The sequence below is a fragment of the Balaenoptera ricei genome, chromosome 6 (genome assembly GCF_028023285.1).
Source record: "Balaenoptera ricei isolate mBalRic1 chromosome 6, mBalRic1.hap2, whole genome shotgun sequence".
Taxonomy (NCBI): Eukaryota; Metazoa; Chordata; class Mammalia; order Artiodactyla; family Balaenopteridae; genus Balaenoptera; species Balaenoptera ricei.
Genome location: NC_082644.1, coordinates 95,749,388 through 95,773,595, shown reverse-complemented (window position 1 = coordinate 95,773,595; position 24,208 = coordinate 95,749,388). Strand labels below are relative to the sequence as shown.

At 36.8% G+C, this 24,208-nt stretch overlaps 1 protein-coding gene across 7 annotated transcripts in view; it reads right to left on the bottom strand.

Moving 5' to 3' along the window:
- FKTN (fukutin) overlaps positions 1 to 24,208 on the bottom strand; it is a 99,690-nt gene that overhangs the window by 21,561 nt on the left and 53,921 nt on the right. For 2 of the 7 annotated variants that reach the window (XM_059925231.1, XM_059925230.1), the window contains exon 10: positions 10,556 to 10,653. In XM_059925231.1, the coding sequence (XP_059781214.1) occupies positions 10,556 to 10,653 (98 nt within the window). Of the gene's footprint in view, positions 1 to 1,092; positions 1,191 to 5,199; positions 8,044 to 9,485; positions 10,654 to 24,208 lie in introns of those variants that run through there. The other 5 variants (XM_059925227.1, XM_059925233.1, XM_059925228.1 and 2 more) reach the window with 4 other exon arrangements.

Genomic DNA, 24,208 nt, shown 5'->3' with positions numbered 1-24,208 from the left:
GAGAGGGTGTGGAGAAAAGGGAACCCTCCTGCACTGTTGGTGGGAATGTAAATTGATACAGCCACTATGGAGAACAGTATGGAGGTTCCTTAAAAAACTAAAAATAAAACTACCATAGGACCCAGCAATCCCACTCCTGGGCATATACCCTGAGAAAACCATAATTCAAAAAGAGTCATGTACCAAAATGTTCATTGCAGCTCTATTTACAATAGCCAGGACATGGAAGCAACCTAAGTGTCCATCGACAGATGAATGGATAAAGAAGATGTGGCACATATATACAATGGAATATTAGTCAGCCATAAAAAGGAACGAAACTGAGTTATTTGTAGTGAGGTGGATGGACATAGAGACTGTCATACAGAGTGAAGTAAGTCAGAAAGAGAAAAACAAATACTGTATGCTAACACATATATATGGAATCTAGAAAAAAAAAAAAAAGAAAAGAAAATGGTCAGAAGAACCTAGGGGCAAGATGGGAATAAAGATGCAGACCTACTAGAGAATGGACTTGAGGATATGGGGAGGGGGAAGGGTGAACTGGGCCAAAGTGAGAGAGTGGCATGGACATATATACACTACCAAACGTAAAATAGATGGCTAGTGGGAAGCAGCCGCATAGCACAGGGAGATCAGCTCGGTGCTTTGTGACCACCTAGAGGGGTGGGATAGGGAGGGTGCGAGGGAGGGAGATGCAAGAGGGAAGAGATATGGGGACATATGTATATGTATAACTGATTCACTTTGTTATAAAGCAGAAACTGACACACCATTGTAAAGCAATTATACTCTAATAAAGATGTTAAAAAAAAAATCAAAGTAAACATTCAGTTCCTCATTTGCACTTGCCACATTTCAAGTGCTCAAGATCACATGTGGCTCGTGGCTACTGTCTTGGACAGTGCAGGTAGAGTCATTTCTAGTATCAGAGAATGCTCTATTTGCCAGCACTGTTGTAGATATTCTCTGGTCTTCCACTAGGATACAGGGGAAACCTGGCTCCTAGCAAATTGTGACCACATGACATGAGGAGAGGACAGCTTCTTAAAAGCTAAGCATTTTGCTTTGTGAGCTCACCCTTCGGTTTTTCTAAGCAGGATCTGGCTGGATTAAACAGTTGCACAGTTTAGGCTCCAAAACAAACTCATACACACTCCAACTATGAGACGATCGTTCTTCTAAGACACCTGAAAGACATTTGTTGGTAATACATTTTCAGAAAATTCGTCACCCAGTCACCTTTCCTGCAATATTCCCTAGAAAATATTTTCCAAAGTATTGAGACTAACTAGAAAAAAAATGAATTTAAATTAAAAAGAAACTGGTGATAAATATGAAATTAATTAAAGTTAGAGACCTAAGAACAATGACACCTGCTGCTAAAGGGCTTTTGCTGATAAATCTTCTTGGGGAAAAGTCAACTATAAAGGACACAAAAGAATAATGAGAAAATAAATTTTAAAGAGGGTTATTAAATTTACAGAGTAAATCAATAAAAATTGGAGCAGAAAAAGAGAAAAACAAAACAAAAAGCTAAAAATCTGTCTTTCAAAAACTGAGACAAGATTATTCCTTTTAATTTTATTATGGAGAGTGTTACATATTACGAACGTTTATAAAATGTTTAAGGACACTCTAGTAAAATCATAGTCAAACAATGGTGCAAAGAACACATTCAAAAAGAAACCATAAGAGAGACAACTACAGTATTTGGTGTTTTCACTATGTAAAATTTTAGCCATCCTAACAGCTGTGCAGTGATATCTCGTTGTGGTTGTAATTTGCATTTCCCTGATGGTTAACAATGTTGAACATTTTTTTTAAGCTTATTAGTTATCAGTACTGTAGTCCTCTATCTTTACTTCTCTATCATTAATGACAACTTTAACTCCTTCCAGAAAATGTTTTTACACTTACCACCTTTACTTAGCAGTTTATATATAGTTTTGGTATTTGTTACAGGGGGACTGGTAAGGGAAACTTTATTAAAGAGTAACTGGGAAAATACCAATTCAGATTAGAAATAAAAGGAGGAGGGAATTCCCTGGCTGTCCAGTGGTTAGACTCTGTGCTTTCACTGCTGGGGCTCGGGTTCAATCCCTGGTTGGGGAACTAAGATCCCACAAGCCGCATGGCACGGCCAAAAAAAAAAAAAGAAAAGAAAAAGAAATAAAAGGAGTAGTAATTTTCAGTAAAGGTGGACATTTTCACAAAATTTCTAGAAAATGATATATTAAGGAAGAGGAATATGTTGAGATTCAGCAGATTTTGTATTTTTGTGTCCAAAGAAAACAAATAAGAGCCCAAAACAGAAAGTATGATGTGGCAGAGCTGACACCAGCTGAACACCTGTAAGCTCATACCAGTGACAACACAGAAAATGGTTTCTAACTATTATCGGAGCAACATCTGGTTTATTAATATTTACTTCAGGAAGATCACATGATGTGTTCATGGGAGAAATTATGACAAAGAAAAATTGTAACTTCTTCCCCTTCCCCATTTTATTGAGATATAACTGACATATAACATTGTATAAGTTTAAGGTGTACAACAATGATTTGATATATGTACATATTGTGAAATGATTACCACCATAAGTCAACATCCATTACCTCACAGTTAGAAATTTTTGTTTTCTTGTGATGAGAACTTTTAAGATCTACTCTTTTAGCAGCTTTCAAACATACAATATAGTATTGCTAACTACAGTTATCATGCTGTACATTACATCCCCAGAACTTACTTATATCTGGCGGTTTGTATCTTTTGACCACCTTCAACTAATTACCCCAGCCCCTACTCCCTGCTTCTGGCAACCACCATCTGTTCTCTGAGTTTGTTTATTAGATTCTACATACGCAATCATACAGCATGTCTTTTTCTATCTGACTTTCTTTTCCTTAACATAATGCCCTCAAGGTCCACCTGTGTTGTCACAAATGGCAGGACTTCCTCTTTCTTGTGGCTGAATAATATTCCATTCTATATATATACCACATCTTCTTATCCATTCATCTGTTGATAGACACTTAGGTTATTTCCATACCTTGGCTATTGTAAATAAAGCTGCAGTGAACAGGGGGTGCAGATATTCCTTCAGGATAGTAATATCGTTTCCTTCGAATATATACCCAGAAGTGGAATTGCTGGATCGTATCGTTCTATTTTTAATTTTTTGAGGAAACTCCATACTGTTTTCCAGAGTGGCTGCACCAGTTTACAGTCCCACCAACAGTATACAAGGTTTTCCTTTCTCCACATCCTCACATGCCCTTGTTAGCGCTTGTCTTCTTTGATAATAGCCATTCTAATGGGTGTAAGGTGATATCTCACAGTGGTTTTGATCTCCATTTTCCTGATGATTAGTGATGTTGAGCAATTTTTCATGTATCTGTTAGCCATTAGAATTTCTTCTTTAGAAAAAAGTTTCAGTTCCTTTGCCCACTTTAAGAATTGGATGTTTTTTTGCTATTGAGTTGTATGAGTTCCTTATATATTTTGGATATTAACCCCTTATTATACATATGATTTGCAAATATTTATTTCCAACTCATAGGCTGCCTTTCATTTTGTTGTTTTCTGCTTAGAAGCTTTTTGGTTTGATGTAGTCCCACTTGTTTATTTTTGTTTTTGTTGACTATGCTTTTGGTGTCATATCACTGACAAGACCAATGTCAAGGAACTTTTTCCCTATGTGTTCTCCTAGGAGATCATGGTTTCAGGTCTCATATCTAGGTTTTCAATCCATGTTGAGTTAATTTTGACTGGTGTGATATAGGGATCTAGTTTCATTCTTTTGCACGTGATTATCCAAATTTTCCCAGCCCCACTTATTGAAGAGACTATATTTTCTCTATTGAGTGTTCTTGGCTCCCTTGTCAAATATTAGTTGATTGTATATGCATGGGTTTATTTCTGGGCTCTCAATTCTATGCCATTGGTCTATGTGTCTTTTTAAATGCCAGTACCATACTGTTTTGATTACTACAGCATTGTATATGGTAATAATATAGCTTGAAATCAGGAAGTGTGATGCTTCCAGCTTTTTTCTTCTTTCTCAGGATTGCTTTGGCTATTGCTTTTGGCTATTTGGCTAACGATGCTGAACATCTTTTTAATGTGCTTATTTGCCATCTGTATAGCCTCTCCAGTGAAATGTCTGTTCATATCTCTTGCTCATTTTCTAATCGGATTTTTAAAAAACTGTTGAGTGTTCAGTTTCTTTAATACATTCTAGATACTAGTCTTCTTTCAGATATGTAGTTTGCAAATATTTCCTACTAGTCTGTAGCTTGACTTTTCATCCTCTTCTTGTAAGCTTTTGCAAAGCAGCAGTTTTCAATTTTGATGAAGTACAATTTAGCAATTTCTCCTTTTACTGATTGTGCTTTTGGTGTGAAGTCTAAGAAGGAACTCTTTGTCTAGCCCTAGATCATGAAAAATTTCTCCTTTTTTTCCCCTTAGAGTTTCATAGTTTTATATTTTACATTTAAGCACATGATACATTTTGAGTTCATTTTTATATAAAGCATGAGGGTTTTTTGGGGTTTTTTTTTTGCCTATGGCTGTCCAATTGCTCTCGTACCAATTGTTCAAAAGGCTATCCTTCCTCCATTGAATTGCTTTTGCACTTTTGTCAAAAATCAGTTGAGCATATTTGTATGCCAATTTCTAAGTTCTTTTTTTCTGTTCCATTGATCTGTGTGTCTATGCCTCTACCAATACCATTCTGCCTTGATTACTGCATTAGTTTGCTAGGGCTACCTAACAAAGTATGACAGACCAGATGGCTTAAAACAAATTTCTTTTCTCACAGTTCTGGAGGCTAGAAGTCCAAGATCAAGGTGTTGGCAGGATTGGTTTCTTCTGAGGGCCTCTTTCCTTGGCTTGTAGATGGCCATCTTCTCCCTAAATCTTCACTTGATCGTCCCTCTGTGCTTGTCTGTATCTTAAACTCTTCTTACAAGGATACCAATCATATTGGATTAGGGTCCACCCATACAACATATCTCACCTTAATTTAGAAGTACTGTACTGGTGGCAAGATTACTATTTTACTAGATTGCTTATGAATGTTAGTGGCTATTATTTCTACTGCAAGCTTCAAAAATAAACACAAAATATCTCAAGTGATTAGAAAAATTTTATTCATCGTCCCAAACTGGATTATATATTATAAATTCTGATCAAAATAATAATATTAAAGGTATTTTCAGTAGTACCACAAACTATCTGTACCTGAAGATAAAGTCAAATAGTAAACTGGTAAGCATACACTGAAATTTACTCATGTTTAAAATATCACTTTGTTTAGAAAATTCACAAACACGTTTTTCTGGTTATGATGTGGGATACATAAATAGCTACATATGATTTTCATTTAACAAACACATGAACTATTCCCCATGCTCTGAATGAGTCATCATAAGTCTGCATACTCTTGTAATTTTCTTAATGGTACATGAGACAGTAGTTTATTGTTTTATAGAACAAAATACAGCACTTCTAATTCTCCTCATACTGCCTTTCAACCCCACGGTGAGAGCTGTGCATAAGAACACAGCAGCTTGGGTGGCTCATGGGTTCCGACATAATCTCTGCATTGGTTGGGCTGGGGGATGGCAAGGAAGGCATTCTAAGATATAAGTTCTGAGAATATAGAAACAGATTTCTCATAGAAAACTGTATACTTGTCTACTTTAGCACAGGTACCGTACAAAAAGCATCACTATTGAATTGGTCTATTTGACTTATAAACTATAATTAGGATTTCAGTCTGATGTGGAGCAGCTTAAAATAGTATCACATACCCTGTTGATTCTTGCCTTGCTGAGACAGAAACACAAATTTGGGGGAAGAAGGTAGAAAAGAGTATTTTCAATTCCCCTTTATTAATACTGACATAAGCATTCGTCAGCACAGATAATTAAGTGAAACAAAGTATTCCAAATTCTTTCCCTCTCCAAATCATGGCTTATATCTGATTTTGGTTGGCAGAGATTTACTAACAAGAAGGTGAGGGTTCACCTCCATGAACAGCTAGAATACTGAAACAGAAGTCCAGGGCAGACCAGCCACCAAATCTAGGGAGGTGCAGAGAGTGACCTGCTTGGGACCCGGGAACTAGGTAGCATATGGGGATAGCACAAGGAGACCCTAGAGGACAACAGCTTCACCAATAAAATGAAAATATTTGTTCTATTTAGAGAAGGAGGTAACTTGGTCATGTCTCTGAATTCATCAACAATACAATTTGTCCTTTAATGCCTTGTTATAATGAAACGATTTTTTTTCCCTAAGCAAATTCAGTCATGCAACCTTCTGAGTAAGGTTTGTGTCCTACCACAGTTTCTTTAATCTCATTTGAAGAATAATTAGAAAAAGGATTGGAAACAAGAAATGGAACATTTCTTGAGTATTACCTAATTCTAGGCCTGATACGAAGCACTTTATATTTCACTTAATCCTAACTAAAAACCCTTAGAAGTATTCTTCATTTTGCCAATTCACTCATGTGGAAATTGAGGCTAAGAGGTCCCCACCATAAATCCCACACAATGAAGCTGGGATTCAAACTCGGGCCTAATTCAAAACTTTGTGCCCTTTTATGCTAACATGGCACTTTCCCTAAGTGACATGTTAGAGGTGACTTAGCCCAGGTCTTAGTGACAGAGGAAGAGGAGGAGGAAAGAGAAGTAGCTGCTGGGGCATTTCTTCAGAGAAATCCTTCTGAATGGTCAAGAACTAGAGTTTTTCCCATGCTTTAAAGTTGTTACAAATGATGGCTATGTGTTAGAAGGTGGGAATGTGGCACTCTCTCTGACCGGGTTTTGAGGGGAAGCTTCCCCTGGGGATTTATAATACTAAGAATGAGAGAACTGTTCATTTTTCAGAAGGTGAAACTAGGTGGAGACTTAGAAACATTTGCAGCCTTAGGCTTGTGACATTGGGTGAGGGTTTATTGGAGTGTGGGAATTCATTCCAAGTGTGTTTCCCAGATGCAGCTCTGGTCCCCAATCTACCCCTGCTTTCCTGTGTAACACCTTGCTGTCCTATGTGCCATTTGAAGCTTTGTAGCCTGTAAGGCTAGACACAATGGTTTAGGGTCACACAAAAAAAAAAAAAGGAAATGAGCATAATCTATTCTCAATTTCTTGGATCCTCCATAAGAGAGTATCAATAAAGAGGAAGAGGAGGGAATCTTCAGAAATGGGCACTTAGTAGATTGGTGCTAATGGTTTCCTGGGGAAGTAGAGAGGTAAGCAGAAATGGGACACATCTTGAGCCTAAGGGAATCAGGTACTCCTGGATATTAAAAATATAATGACCAAAGGCTGATGCCTCCAAATATGAACTATTTCACCTTCTGGAGATAAGGCATGTTTTAGATAAAGGTATGAAGACAGTGTAAGCATTCTGGACAAAACACTCCTCCTCTGTCACCTCACACTCTAAATTTGAGCAGAAAGATATTAAGTGGGTGATGGCAAAAACATCTTGAAAACTTCTCTGTCAAGCAGGGCTAAAGATGTTGTGCTGTGATCAATGAAACAGGCATGTGCTGGGAGTCATGGCACCCTTAGAGCCTCAACTCTTTCTTGCTCAAATCACTACTTTCTGTGCTTATTTATTTAGCTATACAATAAAAGGGTTAGATTGAGTGTTGCAGTGAGGGCCCCTCTGGCTTTTAAGACTCAAGCGCAAGATGATTTTCACTTGAGTGTTAAGTTGTTTGGGGGGGAATGGTGGCACACATTCTGCCATCTAGTGGTCATATTTCAGGGTTTGCCCCACTGCCCAGCTTCTCAGGAATGCTCAATTTGGAGAACTGAGGTTTTATTCCAGGATCCAGATGTCAGCAGCTGCAGCAGAGGAGAGAAGGACAAGTGCTCCTTGCTTAGAGAAGGACTGAGTGGTCACCTGGTTGTCAAGTGAGAGGTTGTCAATCTTGACTCTTAGGACCTCTCTGGGGACATCCATGGGTGCTAAACAAGTTAATATAAGAGGTTTTCTCCTGGTAAGCCAGGCAAACTGTACCTGGAAGTGGACAGATTAGGAGAATTATTATTGGAACACTCAGGTGAGGAAAGAAAAGTGATCTGATGAGGTGTTGATGGTAGAGCCAAGGTCTCTGGACACTCAGCAGAGTGCAACATTTAAGAAGTATAGGATGAAGTGTAGCTGAATCTGTAACAGAGCAAGCCTGGCTTTCAGAGTTTGGGAAGGGCTTTCATTCTCCCAAGTTAGGGTAGGACCCGAGATCTGAACTCTGTGAAACCAGAAGGCAGTCAAAAAAGGTATTCTAGCAGCCAGTGGTCTATAGAGGGATGTATATGGAACCTCTGTCCATGCGGCCAAGACAGCTTAGATGTTTGAATGCTTCAAGACCTTGGACTCTGGGGACAGATAAAAAGAAATAACCTAAACAGGGGGTGGGTAAGACACCCCCTGGCAAACAGTGGGAGTCCCAATTTGAAATGGGCAGAAATGTGTAGTGTATGCACTTTTAGACACTAAGTACGAGCAAATGGTCCTCAATAAACAGGGTGGATTTTGCCTGGGAACACTATTATTACCTGTTACATTTTTTCAACCATAAAAAAAAAATTAGGTTCAGCTATTTAGAATTTGGGTATGATTTCCATGGGCTGATTTTCTAGCAAAAAGAAAGCTGGTTACAATGGCCTGTCATTTGGGGACAAGTTTACTAGTAATCTATAAAGGTTACCTGAAAACCTAAATTATGTTAGGTTTTTATAAGAAGACCCAGTGACTATGCACTGAAAGCTCATCCTAAGAGAGGAAGGTCATTGGTTATCACTTATCAAAAAAAAGTTTTTGTTGTTTTTAAAATTTGGAGTGGGGTGGTTGTAGGTTGTAGGTTTCCCCAACTTTGTTTTAGGGAAACTATCAGCCCGTTCTCTCAGACCTTCTGGTTTCCATTTCTGACATTCCTATTATTCTCTAGTTTTCGCGAAAATCTGCCAATCTGGTCCAGAAAGTAGTCCTAAGCAACCTAGATAAAATGTAAGACTTAGCTTCCTATCCTGGACAAAGAAAAAGATAGCAATGCTCTGTGCCTAATATCCCTTTACCTGTCACTTACAATACATAATTAAAGTGACTCGTGATGGGGAGACACAGCCATCCCAGTCCACTCAGGGACATATCTTGAGGGGAAAAAGGAAACTGGAGGGTTTCAGAGTGGGTGGTACTTGACAAAGTAGGGATGTCTGAGTTCTTGCCCCATTGATATTCAATAGATAGGACAACTAGGAACCAATACAAACTTTACAAATACTATGATCTGGGGTGGAGAACAGCTCTCAGGTTTGCCACTTATCTGTATTTCGGAGTCCTGATGTAGTGCTGGAAGAGGAGAGTGAACAGGCAGGTTTACATACCATGGAAATTGGTTTATAGGCTATAAGTGAAAGATATGGAACTGTGATTGATGAATGAATACACTGAGGAGTACATTTAGAAAAAGTAGAGGTATTTCTATTAATATTTTAGGGTTAACATTAAAATTGGAGTACAAGGATTATAAATTCAGAAAATATTAAATGACCATGAGTTGCTCATACTTTACCTATTGACCGAGAATGAAATAAGGAAAATATGTTTTATGAAATCACCACCCTTTCGATATCATGCCTGGTAGCATGGTCTCACTTGAATGATTAGTCAAACAAGTACCATCAGGTCAGTGAAAATATTCTCACAATGGCTGGAAATTTAAGCATCACACAAGCATAAGCTTTCTTTTCACTTCAAATATGAAAATAGAAGGTGTATGGAAATTTATGTATCTTTGACAAGGCTAGAAATAAGCTGTCATTCTCTTATATAATGCTCTGTGCTCTAAGTCAATTCCACATCAGGTTGCTTGTAATAGGAATCTGCTAGCATCTTTTCTTGATGTCACCTGAAGTCTGATCACTTGAATATTAACTCAGCCTCCACACCTTAAAAGTAGCCCTAACATACAAGCTTACACAGGTTATTCTTTTTTACTAGTATATCCTTCCATAGCTGCACCTGGTAAGCCCATCGTCCAAAATGTTAATTATTTAACATTTTGAAAGCACTTACAGAACATATCGTATTCTATATAAGCTCTTCAAAGGGTGAGGGTGTTTCCCTCAAAGGAAAATTGGGGTGCTTACCAAAGGGAGGGGGAAAAGGCATCTGTCTCACTCATCTCTGCTTCTCCACTGTAACCTAGCATTGTACCTGGTACATGGAGACTTTAATAAATGTAAAATGAGAGAATTAAATCAGTTGGCTCAGGAGTTAGGACTCTCTCTGTATCTTCAAACTTGTCATTTTTCTTTGGCTCCTACGTACGTTTGACAAATAGACACGTATCTTTTTAAACAGTCATCTCCCTTTTGTGCAGGAGGGGAATTCTACCATTTCAACCTACTGTGTCAGTACAACTGGATAACCTCATCCCACTCAGAAACGGGCCAGACTCCATTGGGCTGCACATTGTGGGGAGAGCGCTTCCAGTCCCATGTCCTCACAGGAACCTTCCAGGTCTTACCATAGTTGGCTTCGATGTACTCGATGGTTTCACAGGGCACGCGAACCTTCATGTCTACAAACTCGGTCCAGCACAGTGTAAACTTGGGAAACAGGTATCTGTGGCAAAACAGGCAATGTGGAGAGGCGTTAGGCTCCAACAGCAGAAGTTTTAGCTAAAGAACACACAACTAGTGTACTCTTGGCTAAAGGACAGTCCTCTTCCACTAAATAGCTTTGGGGATAGACACAGGGGACATTTTGCTGTTTCTGACTGTCCAGTATCTCTTTCTTCTTCTAATGGCAATAGCACCCCAATTTATCTCCCCTATTCCCAGTCCATATGGTTCAGGAGGGGCTGACCCCACCCCTAGGCCCGAGATGGGTAAAAAAGACTCAGGCCTAACCAGAAAATTATAGTGATTGGGTCAGGGATGGAAATTTACACAAATTAGGCAAATGAAAATCAGCCTTAGAATTTCTTTTGGAACTATCAGGGGAAGTAGTGTTCTTTTGCTGAGGTTTCTAAGCTGTAGGATGGAAACTGAGCACTGCTAGTGGCCATCTTTGCTGTTAGCAGGGAGAGCCAGTCTGAGAATGAAGTCAAAGCAAAAAGTTGCCAAAAGATGGAGGAAAATGATAGAGGTCAGAAAACCCTGGGGAAGTGCTTGGATTTGGCTGTGGCTATTCCTTAAATACCAATAAATATACAAATATTCTTTTTGACTACATTTCTAATACTTGGAATTCGTAATACATGGAGGGAGGCACATATAGCAGTGAGAGAGGAAATAAAACCCTCCTAGTTAGCCAGAGAACCTGAATCAATCCTGGCAATATATGACATTCTCCAACAATAGCATCATAAATGCTTGTGTGTTTGTGAGAGGACATGTTATTTCCTGTTTCCTGGGTTTCACTGTGGTCCCAGATGGCTTTTGATGACCTTAGATAGCTGAAGGAGAAATTCCCAGGATCAGACAGGATATTTCTCAAACTCCTTTCCTAACTCGCACAGTAGTGAGAATTTCATACCACAATACGTGAACATGGTAAGACCCACTATATGTTGGCTTTTTGAGCAAAGCTTCACACCCACCCCCTCCTCAGATGCAGGAATAGAGATCTAATGCTTGGATGTACTGTACTTCAACAATACTTCTCTTAAAGGAAACAGTTATACAAACCACCTTCTTCCTGCTCTGCCTTTTATTTTATCACCTCCCCTTTTTAATTTCTGTTCTCAGCCTCAAACTTCTTTCTTGATTATTTTTAATAGGTTACACATCATTAAATCTCCATCTAATCCAAACTGCTACTAAAAGAACCTAACTAAAGAAAACCAAAATAAGCATCACATGTGTAAGGTGAATCTTCTTTTCCTTCACAGCACGGATTTTCTGGGGAAACAGAGCAAGCACAACTCCAAGATGCTGTCCCAGGCTTCTCCCTTGCTTCCTTCCCTCACGTGAACCCTTTTTTTTTTTTGGCCTTTCTTTTTTTCATCTCAAATGTAAAAGAATATCTCTAAGCTAGCCCATTAGTTATAATGAATTTAACTCAACTTATAGCAGAATTATTTCAATTAGTAAGTTTCAGAAATTATACTAAAAAAACCATGTTTCTTAAAGGTACTTTGGATCAGTAAATGAAATTCTATATATTACAAAGGAAAGTTAAAACTAGCAGGTTCGTTAGATTTAAGTTTATATTTTAGTTCTATATTCTGTGTTGTTGCTTTCTGAGAAATGTTCCTTCTCTTCACAACATGGCAAGAACCTTCAGTAATGAGATTTAAAGTGGCAATAGCAGAGATTAAAGAAATTTAAAATATCAGAGGATTAAAGAAACAAGGAACAGAGAAAAAACCAGGTGTCAAAGTGTAATCAGATTATAGAAATGGGATCTAACTGGGATGTTCTCCAAGGAAAGGTCAGTTCTCAGATATTTTCCTTTTGAATATTATTTTACCACCAGATGAACATAAAGCCACAGATGAAAATGAGAGGCTGAACATTTCTAAAGAAAGCAACAAGTCCCTTCTACACAGACCAATAGGTGCTGGCAGTTAATAGACAATACCAGCTGGCTTCTGTGAAAAGAAGGCCACAGCAAATCTCAAAGCTGAGGAAGAAATAGGATACAGCACAGCTCCACCATCTGCTGGTCCCAATTTTACTCCGCATGCTCATATTCATGGACTTGCTTATTTTGTCATGAGACATATCCATCCATCATCAGCCTACACCCTCCCCAATCAAGATGCTGGTCAGCAGAATGTCCACCTGTCCCATCCTATCAAGTTGACACACTGAAGCTGAAATGAGGCAGAAATCATGGTCTATCTAGTAACATAGGCCAGGAAACTTCCCTCTTAAATATAATCCTCTACAGTCTCATCAAAGAGATGAAAGAAAGAAAAACCATAAGTCCAGGATGATACAATGGATGAGAATAAAAGCTTTTATAAAATGAAATGTTCAAAGCTTTCATTGAACAATGAAAGGTTTATCAACAAAAACAAAACATTTAAAATATATAAGCAATCTTAAAATTACTCAAAGACAATTTAACTCAAATGTTAATTTTTGCCCTAAATAAAAAATCCCTAAACCATCTTTGTGGTTTTCTTTTCACCAAATAATTTTCAAGCCTTTCAGCAAAAAGAAAATTCCAGCTTCCTAGGAGAAGAGGGAAGATAAACAATAAAATGTGAAAACTGATTGTAAAATGGGATTGTGGAGAGGAAAAGGGGGGGGTGAGTGACTCAGAACAGCACATGCCATGTACCCTGTCCAGGTTACCAGTAAATAATGACTAAGATTATAATTAGAGTCAATGTTCCCTTAGGTTTTAATGCCCATATTAAGTTCTCCTAAGCAGTTTGTACTTTAAAGCTCTGAGATAGGATCCAAAATGTGAACAGATTTAAATTCAGACTAAACAACCCCAAATCAGAATATAAATTCAAGGGATCTTATCACACACACACAAAATCCTTCCATTCATTTTCTAGTTCATACCACTTTTACTTCTTTTTATTTTTACAAAAAGCAGTAGTTAGAATTAAGAGTTAGTTGGAGAAGACCATTTTTTCCCTCACAGACATCCTTAAAATCTGTAAAACTACTTTTTGGTGGTTGGATAAAGTAATTTCATCAGTTTAACTGTACCACCTAAAAACATAATTGCTAAATGAAAAACACTGTTTTTACTGTTAATTAGTTAGCTAGGCTAAGTGAGAGAGACATCATCAATGACAACTGAATCTGACCTTTTTAAACATAAGTTTGCATTAAACTCTAGAGTTGGAACAGCAGAGCTTTTTTAAACAAGAATTTCCTGCAAAACAACACAATAGTTTATTCTCATTACCAATTTTGTCTCTTCTTCTAACTCTTAATTTCTTTTTCTTGTGTTATTCCAGTGCAATAGCCCTCCAGCATACTGCTTAATTAAAGCAGGGACAGCATGCATTCTTATGTTTTTTTCTGATTTTAACAGAAAGGCTTCTAAAGTTTTACCATTAAATACAATTGCTCACTCTAGGTTTTTGGTATATTCCCTTTACTAGGTTAAAGAAATTTCAGATCCCCTTTACTCCAAGTTTACTAAAAGGCCTTTTGTTGTTGTTGTTAATTATGAAATGTATCAAATGTTTTTAATGTCATCTATTGAAACAATCATGTACTTTTTTCTCCCTTTAATCTTTTAAGTGTTGAGAATTACACTAATACACACACACTACAAAATTCTATTCATTTGTGTTTCATTCATGATATTTTCATCTGTGTCCACTAAGACAGTAATTTCCCTTAAAATTTTTTTTTTGGTACTGTCCGAGTCCAGTTTTGCTATCAGTCATAAAATGAATTGCTTAAAGCAGTTTTCTTTTTTTTTTTTCCCCCAAAATAAGCTATATAATATAGGGAATAATCTATCCTGTGAAGGCATGGTAAAACTTTCCTGTAAACTTTCTAGGTCTTTTGGTAGGGAAAAAAAGGGGAAAGGAGGATTTTTGATTAGTAATTCAATTTCTTTAATGAGTATAAGTTATTTAGAACTTCTTGAGTTAAAATTTTGTCATTTTCACATTTTATCTGATACTGCATTTTAGACTGCTGTCTTAGCTGTCCATAGCATTTTCTTTTGAGTCAGTGTAACACAGTTGTTTTGGATCAATCTTGCTAGATGTCTACTTAGTTTACTACTTTTATAATTTGTTATCTTAAGAACTAGCATTTGGATTTGTTCATCTTTGAGAGTTTTTCTTTCTTTTTTTTCTTTTTTTGGCAGAGCCACATGTCTTGCAGGATCTAAGTTCCCCCACTCGGGATCAAACCCAGGCCCTCGGCAGCAAAAGCACGGAGTCCTAACCACTGGACTGCCAGGGAATTCCCATGATACTGTTTGTTTTTTATTTCATTAATTTTTTCTCTTGGTTTCCTTCCTTCACTTTCCTTAGACTGACTGTGCTGTTCTTTTAATCTCTTCAGTTGGTAGCTTAATTTTTTCAAACCTATTCTTTCACACTTTTTTTTTTCTCCTAGTCTCAGACCTTCCCAAGGGACATGGGATGGAGTGACTAAATGCACTCAGCTTGTGCCCCACCGATGAGCTTCCCTCCACCCTACTTTTTAGAGGATGGGGTGGGGGGTGGGGGTGAGTCTGAATTGGGTTACGAGGCCCCCATACGGGGTACCTCACATCAGCTATTGAAATACTTATTGTTTTTAAGGCTACAAGTTTACCTCTATCCTCTTAACTGCACCCTATTTGAATCCTAAAACTTCTGTAATTTCCACTATGATCTCCTTTTTAATTCATTAGTTATTAAAGAGGGCATTTTAAAGTTTCCACACTTTTTAAAGATGTCTTTTAATTGTTGATTTCTAATTCAATTCCATTGCGGTCATACAATGCCATCTACTGAAATAACCATAGTTCTTTTTTCCCTTTAATCTGTTAATGTGGAGAATTACACTCATACACACACACCTCACAAGAATTTTATTAATGCTTTCAAATGTATTGAGATTGCCTTCATGTTGTAGTACATGATCAACTTTTGTAAATGCTCCATTTATAGTGGATAAGAAAGTACATGCACCATTGCTGGATGAAGATTTATATATACATTTATGTCAAATAGATCAAGCCTGTTGATTTTGTCCATATCTCCAATATTTTTACTAGTTTCTTTGCTTGACCCAGCAGTTTTTAAAATAAAAGTATACCAAAATACCCCACCAAAATTGTGGACATGTCAAATATTCATCAGAATTTCATCAGTTTTCGATTTATATATTTCAAGACTATATTGTTAAGAGTCATAAAGGTCATGAATATTATTTCTTCTTGGTGAACTGTTCCTTTGTAAAATTATGTAGTGGGTCTTTTAATCCTTTAACATTCTCCCCCACCGCAACCCAATAAAATTCTATTTTGTCTGATAGTAAAATGACAGTAGAATTTTCTTTGGCTAATAATATTGGGGTATATTTTTTCCATTCCTCTAATTTTCAACCTTCCCATGTGATTTTGCTTCAGGTGTGCCTCTTCCAAGTATTTTATAGTTAAATGTTGTTTTCTATCTCATTTGATACTGTTTCTCTTTTTGTAGGTTACCTTAATCTGTGAATATTTATTGTAATAAATTATGTATTTGGACATATTTTGAACTCTAGAGCCAGACTGTCTCGCTCAAATCCTGGCTTCGCCAATTACTCTCGTGTGTGACCTTGGTCAATGTTTTTGCGCCTTAACCTCATTTATAAAATGAGCGTACTAGCAGTACCTCAGAGAGATGTTAGCATAGAATGAAAAATATTATAAATGTAAAGTGCTCAGAATAGTATCTAACACACATAGTAAGTGCTATAACAATGCTGACTAGTTTTATGATTATTTTTACATGTTTTCAGTTTACCATACTTTTTCTTTGCCCTACCTTTCCTACTTTCATTTAGAATGATAAAGGTTTATAAATTATCTTTTGTTCTGCTTGTTTAGAAGTTTTAAATAATATTTCTATCCAGTAGTAATTACTGTTTGTAATATTTACTGTTTATTTTTCAGCAAACATATTTCACTACAACATTTTCTAATAAAGACTAAATGTATACAGAATCTCTATCCTCTTCCTAAACATGGGACTTAGTATACTTTATTCCTTGAACACTTAACAAATCGCCTCCTCCTTAACTTTTTTTTTTTTTTAAGGTAAAGCTATTTTAATTTTTTATTTATTTATTTATGGCTGTGTTGGGTCTTCGTTTCTGTGTGAGGGCTTTCTCTAGTTGTGGCAAGCAGGGGCCACTCTTCATCGCGGTGCGCGGGCTTCTCACTATCGCGGCCTCTCTTGTTGCGGAGCACAGGCTCCAGGCACGCAGGCTCAGTAATTGTGGCTCACGGGCCTAGTTGCTCCGTGGCATGTGGGATCTTCCCAGACCAGGGCTCGAACCCGTGTCCCCTGCATTGGCAGGCAGATTCTCAACCACTGCGCCACCAGGGAAGCCCCTTAACTTATTTTTGACACGTCTTTTTTGTCTTTACACAGGTAATGGCTAACAAATTTACTGACATATTTTATCCATTTGTGTGTCCACCATTTTTTCACATATATCATATCTTCCTTCTGTGTTCTTTAATACAGTTTTAAGTGTGGATCTGTGAGACATAAATTTTCTTAGTCTTTGTACATATGCAAATGCCTTTATCTTGACCTCCCTCTTGAGTATTAGTTTTAAGTGTACGTAACATTCTTAGTTGACAGTTATTTCGCCTCAGCTTTTGGAAGATGTTACTCCATTATCTTCTGTCCTCTATTGTAGCCGAGGTGTATTTGCTATTCCTTTATGAGCAATCTATTTTCTCTGGTAGACTATAAAATTTTTTTGGTTTTGGTATTACTGTTTCCTTAAGAAGTATCTAGATGTAGATTTATTATTTATCCTGCCTGCCTGTCTTTAATTTGGAAATTCTCTTTATATACTCCTTCTTCATCATTTACTTCATTCTCTTTTAGCTCAGCTATGTCTTTTAGACATATTCATCAGTGATTTGTGTTTGGAGCAAAGGGAATATGGCAAGGTGAGGAATTATTGTGCCACATTAATTATATGTCATCAGCATCAATTTTGCCCATAGTTTTCTAAGCATTTCTAAGAAATCAACTCTTTGTTTTCTTTTGTTTTTGATTTTTTTTTTTTTTTTGGCCACGCCATGTGGCTTGCAGGGTCTTAGTTGCCGGACCAGAGATTGAACCTGGGCCCCCTGCAGTGGAAGCGTGGAGTCCTAACCACTGGATCTTCCCTAAAAACCAACTCTTGAAAACCAAAGTTACAGCATGCTGACTAGTATTTTTTTAACTATCTCTTCCACTAAACCTCTCACAATCCTACCACAGATTATACAGAAGCAAAAGGGGTAATAGAGGAATGGCTAACATACTTTTCAGAGACTGGACTGGAATATAGTCTCTCTGAGGTCTTTGTAGATCCCATACGCCAATCCTGTCCCAAACTTCTAACATATAATCAATATACATATAGCATATACATGTTTTATAAGATAAAATTCTACCCATTGAACCTTGGTTTTCTTCTGACTTCCACTGTAAGTTGAGTGATTCCATCTATCTTACTGACAAACTCTCCTATGCAATCTCCATAGGACAGAACTAGTGAAGTAGAAGAAATTTATATCACCAATGAGTAGACAAATTAAAGCTTGTATGGATAGTTATCATTTAACACCTGAATGCACATACTTAATGACCATATCAAAAACTATTCATTTAAAGCATGCACAAGACTTTTCTTTAAGGCCAGAGGGAAAAACCTCGAGGCATTTTTATTTCTACTGCATAACTTCCCAAAACTATATCTATAGCTCATCAACAAGTAATTAGACTCCAGCTGTGCTTGCTTTGTCTCAGACAATTTTTATAGGATTCCTTTTTGGATATAATAGATAATGAAAAAAGGAGATTAAATTACGATTTCAAATTTCATACTAAATACAAAAAGCTTCGTTTATTTTGATCTCAGATTATCTAATTTGTCCAAGCAGATGCAAACGGCTCCAAGTTTATCACTGCAATTAGGTCTGCCTTGATCAAATTCATGGCTTCTGGTCCCAGATATCCTTCTGTTTCTACTTGTGATCTTGGGCTCTTTTCTCTTAGTAACAATTTTCTAAGTCACAGAATTTTTTTCTCTTTCAAACTCTTAAATCAATTTTTCAAGCTGCTATTTACACATAATGAAATGCACCCATTTTAAGTTTTGACAGGTGCATATACCTGGGTACTAAAATCAAGATGCAGAACATTTCTACCACCCTGCTTCCCAAAGCTCCCTGTGCTTTTTGGCAGGCATGCAGTCAGTCCACCCTGGCCCCTGGTGATCAATGACCTTTTCACATTCTTGATTGGTTTTGCCTGCTTTACAATTACAAATAAATGCAGTTACATAGTGCCTACTCTTCCTATTTGAATTCTTTCACGTAACATGACTTTTGGAGATTCATCCACGTTATTGCATATATTAGTAGTTGGTTCCTCTCTGTTGCTGAGTAGAATTCCACTGTTTGAACATACCATAATTTGTTTATTTGGTCACCAAAAGATGGGCATTTGGGTTGTTTCCATTTTTTGGCTACCATGAATAAAACTGCTGTGAACATTTGTGTAGAAGTCATTTAGTGAAAATTTGCTTTTATTTCTCTCAGAATACTACCATATAGAATCTCCTACAGAATTATATTCAAACAACAAAATATATCGCAGCCTTAAAAAACCAAATTTACTTCATATAAGTGAAAGGCCCGCTATTTATTCATTCTGAGGTAATCTTCTCTTAAAAAAACAAATAAAGCTCACTATATAAAGAACTGCCACTTCTATATATTGTATAAGAATACAATTACCATATAACATGCATTCAATGTTCTTCCCTCCATGGTTTGGAGGTGTTACTAAGGAGACCTAAGACATAATCTAAATGTTGTAAAATATGAAGGTATAAACAGAGTAGGAAATATGACACCATTTTTAGAAAAGCTAATGTTTTAAATGCACTCATTTAAAGAAATTATTCAAATTTGCCTTTTAGCTTCACAGCTATAAGTACTTAAAAGACAAATGTGTTTTTTGAGAGCTAGAACTATGGACGCATAGTATCAATCTATGGAGCTGAGAGAGTCTATGAGTGGGGATTCAACAACCGACACGAGTCTTTAACTTCTTTTGAAGCAGTGACTTAAAACAACTGCGGTGACTTAACTTTATGGCTTTGATTCTCCAAAGGTGCTACGTTGGATCAAGTCATCAGTCTGGTGTCACCCTTTCATCTTAACGAAACACTGTAAACTGTGCTTAAGTGGACCTGGTTTTAGTTTCAAGTAGGGTTCAGGTCTCACTCAGCCTGACAGATTTATCAGGACTGATTCTACATATAACTCAGAAAGGACAGAAAAATCAGCAGAAGTACCCAAATACAGCATGAGAGGTAAAGGGAAAAGAAAAATCTATGGGAATTCAGAGGAAGGGGAGATTATTTCCACTTAGAGGTACTGAGGAGCAACCTCAAAATGGAGGCAACTCAATGCCCTTGAATGGCAGAACTGGGACATGGGATGACGTCTAATAACCTGGCACTACTAGTGACATACTTAAAATCGCAGACTAAAATCAAGTTTCAAAAGGCTGGGGTCTAAATACACTGTGGTATCTAGGATTAGATCCTAGAGCAGAGAAAGGACATTAGAAAAACTGGTGAAGTACAGATAATATTGAGAGTTTAGTTAACTGTAATGCACCGAGGCTGGTTTCTTGGTTTTGACAAATGTACCATGGTAACGATATGTTAACATTAGGGGAAACTGGGTGACTGTATCCAGAAACTCATCTGTATTATCTTCTGTGAATCTAAAATTATCACAAAACTAGAAATTTATTTTTAAAAAATAGGGGGAAAAAAGGCAAGTAAAATAAAGCAAGCTGACAAAGATGACTGAGGAGGCCTGTACAGCTGCAAAGAGCCTTAAGGAGTCAAAGGAAATACAGGACACTGAGCAGTAAAATCTTGTACTTTTACTGTTATCAGAACACTGACCAATTACTCCTCTTTTTCTCAAATAGCACAATCAAACAATAATAATAATTCCAGTTCTGGGAATCTATTCAAAGAAACAACCCCTAATAAAGCTTTCACTTTATATATAAAGATGTTCACAGAATTTTTTAATAATAAAAAAAATGGGAATAATCTAAATAGAATAATAGTTATATAAACCTATTATTAGACATTTCTCCATATTCCTCCTAAGTCTCCCTAACAAACTTCTCTATTTTTTATGCCACACTTCCTTGTCGCTGCTTCTAGATAGTTGATTTGTATCTCAACTATACATGACACCTATTTAAATCACATCCTGCTGACAGAGTACTTTAATATTTGTTTCATGGTCTAGATTATGAGATCCTTGAGAGCAGAAACTAAGTTATATTCACATCAGAATCCTTAGCACACAGCAGTTAGTAAATAAATTTTGCAGAAATGAAATGTTAAATTATATAGGAGTCACACTTGGATGAGTCTAGTCTCACAGAGGACAAATCCAAATTTTTTGAAGATCTATACACTAAGCAGAAGCTGCAGATATCAGAAGGCCTAAGTAACCCACAGCTAGCCCTAGGGGTAGCAGATTTCCTATCAGAGGATACAGAGGTAGCTGTAATATTCTGACAATGTCGATAAATAGAAGAGCTACTTTCATGGAGGGAGTATTAACAATATGATAGAGATTGTGGTGACACTAACATTGTGTATGGGTAAGAATACGAGCTCTGAAGTGATATGGCCCTAGGTCTGAGGCTTAGCTCTGCCTTAATTTCCTCATCCATATCATGAGGTGACAGTAAATCTCCCTTATAAACTTGTGGTGAGGGTTAAATGAGATGATGCATATAAAAGCTTGGCATAGTGCCAAGCACATAGTAAATATTCAATAAAAGTTAATTTTTATTATTACCATTATTATTGCCTCTTAAACTTCTGGCCTCTACTTACATCAGTTGATTCAGATGTGAAGGAAAGAAATAACCCAAAGGAATCTGGGCAGCATCTGTAAGAACTGTGAAGTTCTGGAATGACAATTTCACATCTGGAGGCATAGTTAATATATTCATCACTTTTTATTATTGGCGATTGGAACTTGGAGAAGAAAAATAAATATTAAAAATCCAGACAATATTTAAGAATGGAATTTAGATTTTAGGTGAAAGTATGGGTTTAGAGTAAGAATTGGAGATGGAAGAAATATGAGACCTGGGAAGAAAATGCTTGCCCAAAGAGTAACTAATCCAGGTTACCACTGTGTTGAAAGTCCAATGTTTTGTACCAGTGCAACACATGAGTAGTAATAGTAATAGAATAATAATATGGTAATGATAGTTGCAGCCGTAGCTAATACTTACACAGTACTATGTGGCAGGTACTGTTCTAAATGCATTACTACATATATTAACTCATTTAACCTATTAACTCTTAGACGGAAGCATTTAGGCTTAAGAATCCAACAGGTCTGAAGTTAAATCTTGGCCCTACCATTAATGGCCAGAGAACCTTGGACAAGTTACTTCTCTTCTCTGGGCTTTAGTTTCCTCGCAACTAACTGGGAGTGAGAACACCTAACCCACAGGGATAATGTGAGGATGATCTGAGATTAAATAATAAATTACCTATCATAGTGCCTGATATCTAGCTGACACCTGGTAGCTACAGCTTTATCATTGCTATCAATATTGTAATTATTATTAAATCTTATGACCAAAAACATCATTCTGAAGGCATGCAGAATAAAGTTTTGAAAGGGGAAACTTTTTTCTTCCTTCCTCATTCCTCTTCACCTTTTTAAAAAATGGTAAGCATCCTATACTATTATTAAGCTTTTTCTCAGAATAAACTACACATGAATAAAACGTAGAATATTATAAAGATAAAAAGACCCTTAGACTAGCTTTAAAGATTTTTCCCTCTAGGAACAATAGTGGTGAAAATTCTACAGTTCCTTAAAGTAAATAGTACTGAAGAGTATGAAAATGGCATATGGCTGGGGGAATCTTCCAAAGAAACTACTCCACACAACCATCCCCTTTTCTCTTCTCTGCCTTTTAAGGTTACGGTAACATGATAGAAAATCTGAGACTCACACCATCTGTCCAGGCAGTTATATCACTGCTCATTTCTCTCGTTAAATAATCAGAACACTTTCCACTTCCCAAACACTGCTACCATAAAGAGCAGTTAAAGCAGAATGAAAGAAGACTTTTCTAGCCAGAGATGTAGTGGTTAGAAGTGCATAGTTCTTTTGAGGTCTGACATGGGATTATGTCAGTGAGAAGAAAGAAATCCTTCTAAGAAAGCCTTAGAAGAAAAATTAAGACTAACATGATTATAATACAAGCTTCAGAGATTACTTTTCTTAGAACAAAGGTGACATTCTCATATGAGTTCTCTAAGAATAGGTGTGGTAGTTTAATATTGAGATAATTATATAGGTTTCTGATTTGTAAATTTCTTATAAGACTAAGAAGAGAAATACTACTGCTACAGAGAGTATTAATAATAGCAGCTAATAATTACTTAGCACTCAGGACATGCTTAATTCTCTTCAACACCCTTTTTGTGTATTAACTCACTTAGTTCTTAAAACCATCCTATGTAGGAATTTCTATTATTATTCCCATTTTACATTTGAGGAAACTTAGGTACAGATAATATAGCTGGTAAAACGGAGAGCTGGGATTCAAAAGCAAGCAGACTGGCTCCACGCCTTTAATTTCTATGCTATACTATCTCCCAGTTTAAAAAAAAAGCCTCTAAATTATGTGTTAAATTTGGCATCATTATCATATTTGAATAAACAAACTATAGCTAAATGTCAAAAACACTTAGCTCCCTATTCACCTAGCCATAGTGAGAGTGTCAATTACAAATTCATTAACTTACTAATTTCTGTCTTATAATCTGAGCTTACTCAGCATGAAGGTGTTTGTTGTCATAAAGCAAAATAATTTTTTATAATAAATGAGTTTCGGGAATATGCTCCAGGATCAGGGTCAATTGGGATACTTTATGACTTTGAGAAAAAGGTTTGGATTACTCTCAAACCTCCAGAACAAGTTTAACCTTACACGGAGACTCCCTGCCTTGAAATAGATTCAGTGACCCCAGTAGGGTATGTCTAAGTACCCAGGAGAAACCAGTCCAAGTTTGGAATTCTTCTTCTATGCTATGTAGAACATTCCCCAATGCGCCCAATGGCTCAAATTTATTCAATGATAGGAGCCCCAATCTCAGCTAGTTGGTGAGGGAAATTTATGCTACTGGTCATATAACAACCATAAGAATGACAACAACAACAGCAATCACATTAACAATCATAATATTAATAACATTAAATAATAATAACAATGGTAACCACCACTTACTGATAACTTAATAAGTGCTAAGCATTCCGCTAAGTGCCTCATACTGTCAGGTGTATTGGAGAGGCAGTAGGGGGTAGTGATTAAAAGTATGAACTCTAGAGACAGGCTGCTGTCTGACTTATTCACTGTGATGTTGAACAAATGACTTAAATTCTCAGTGCCTCATAGACTATCTGT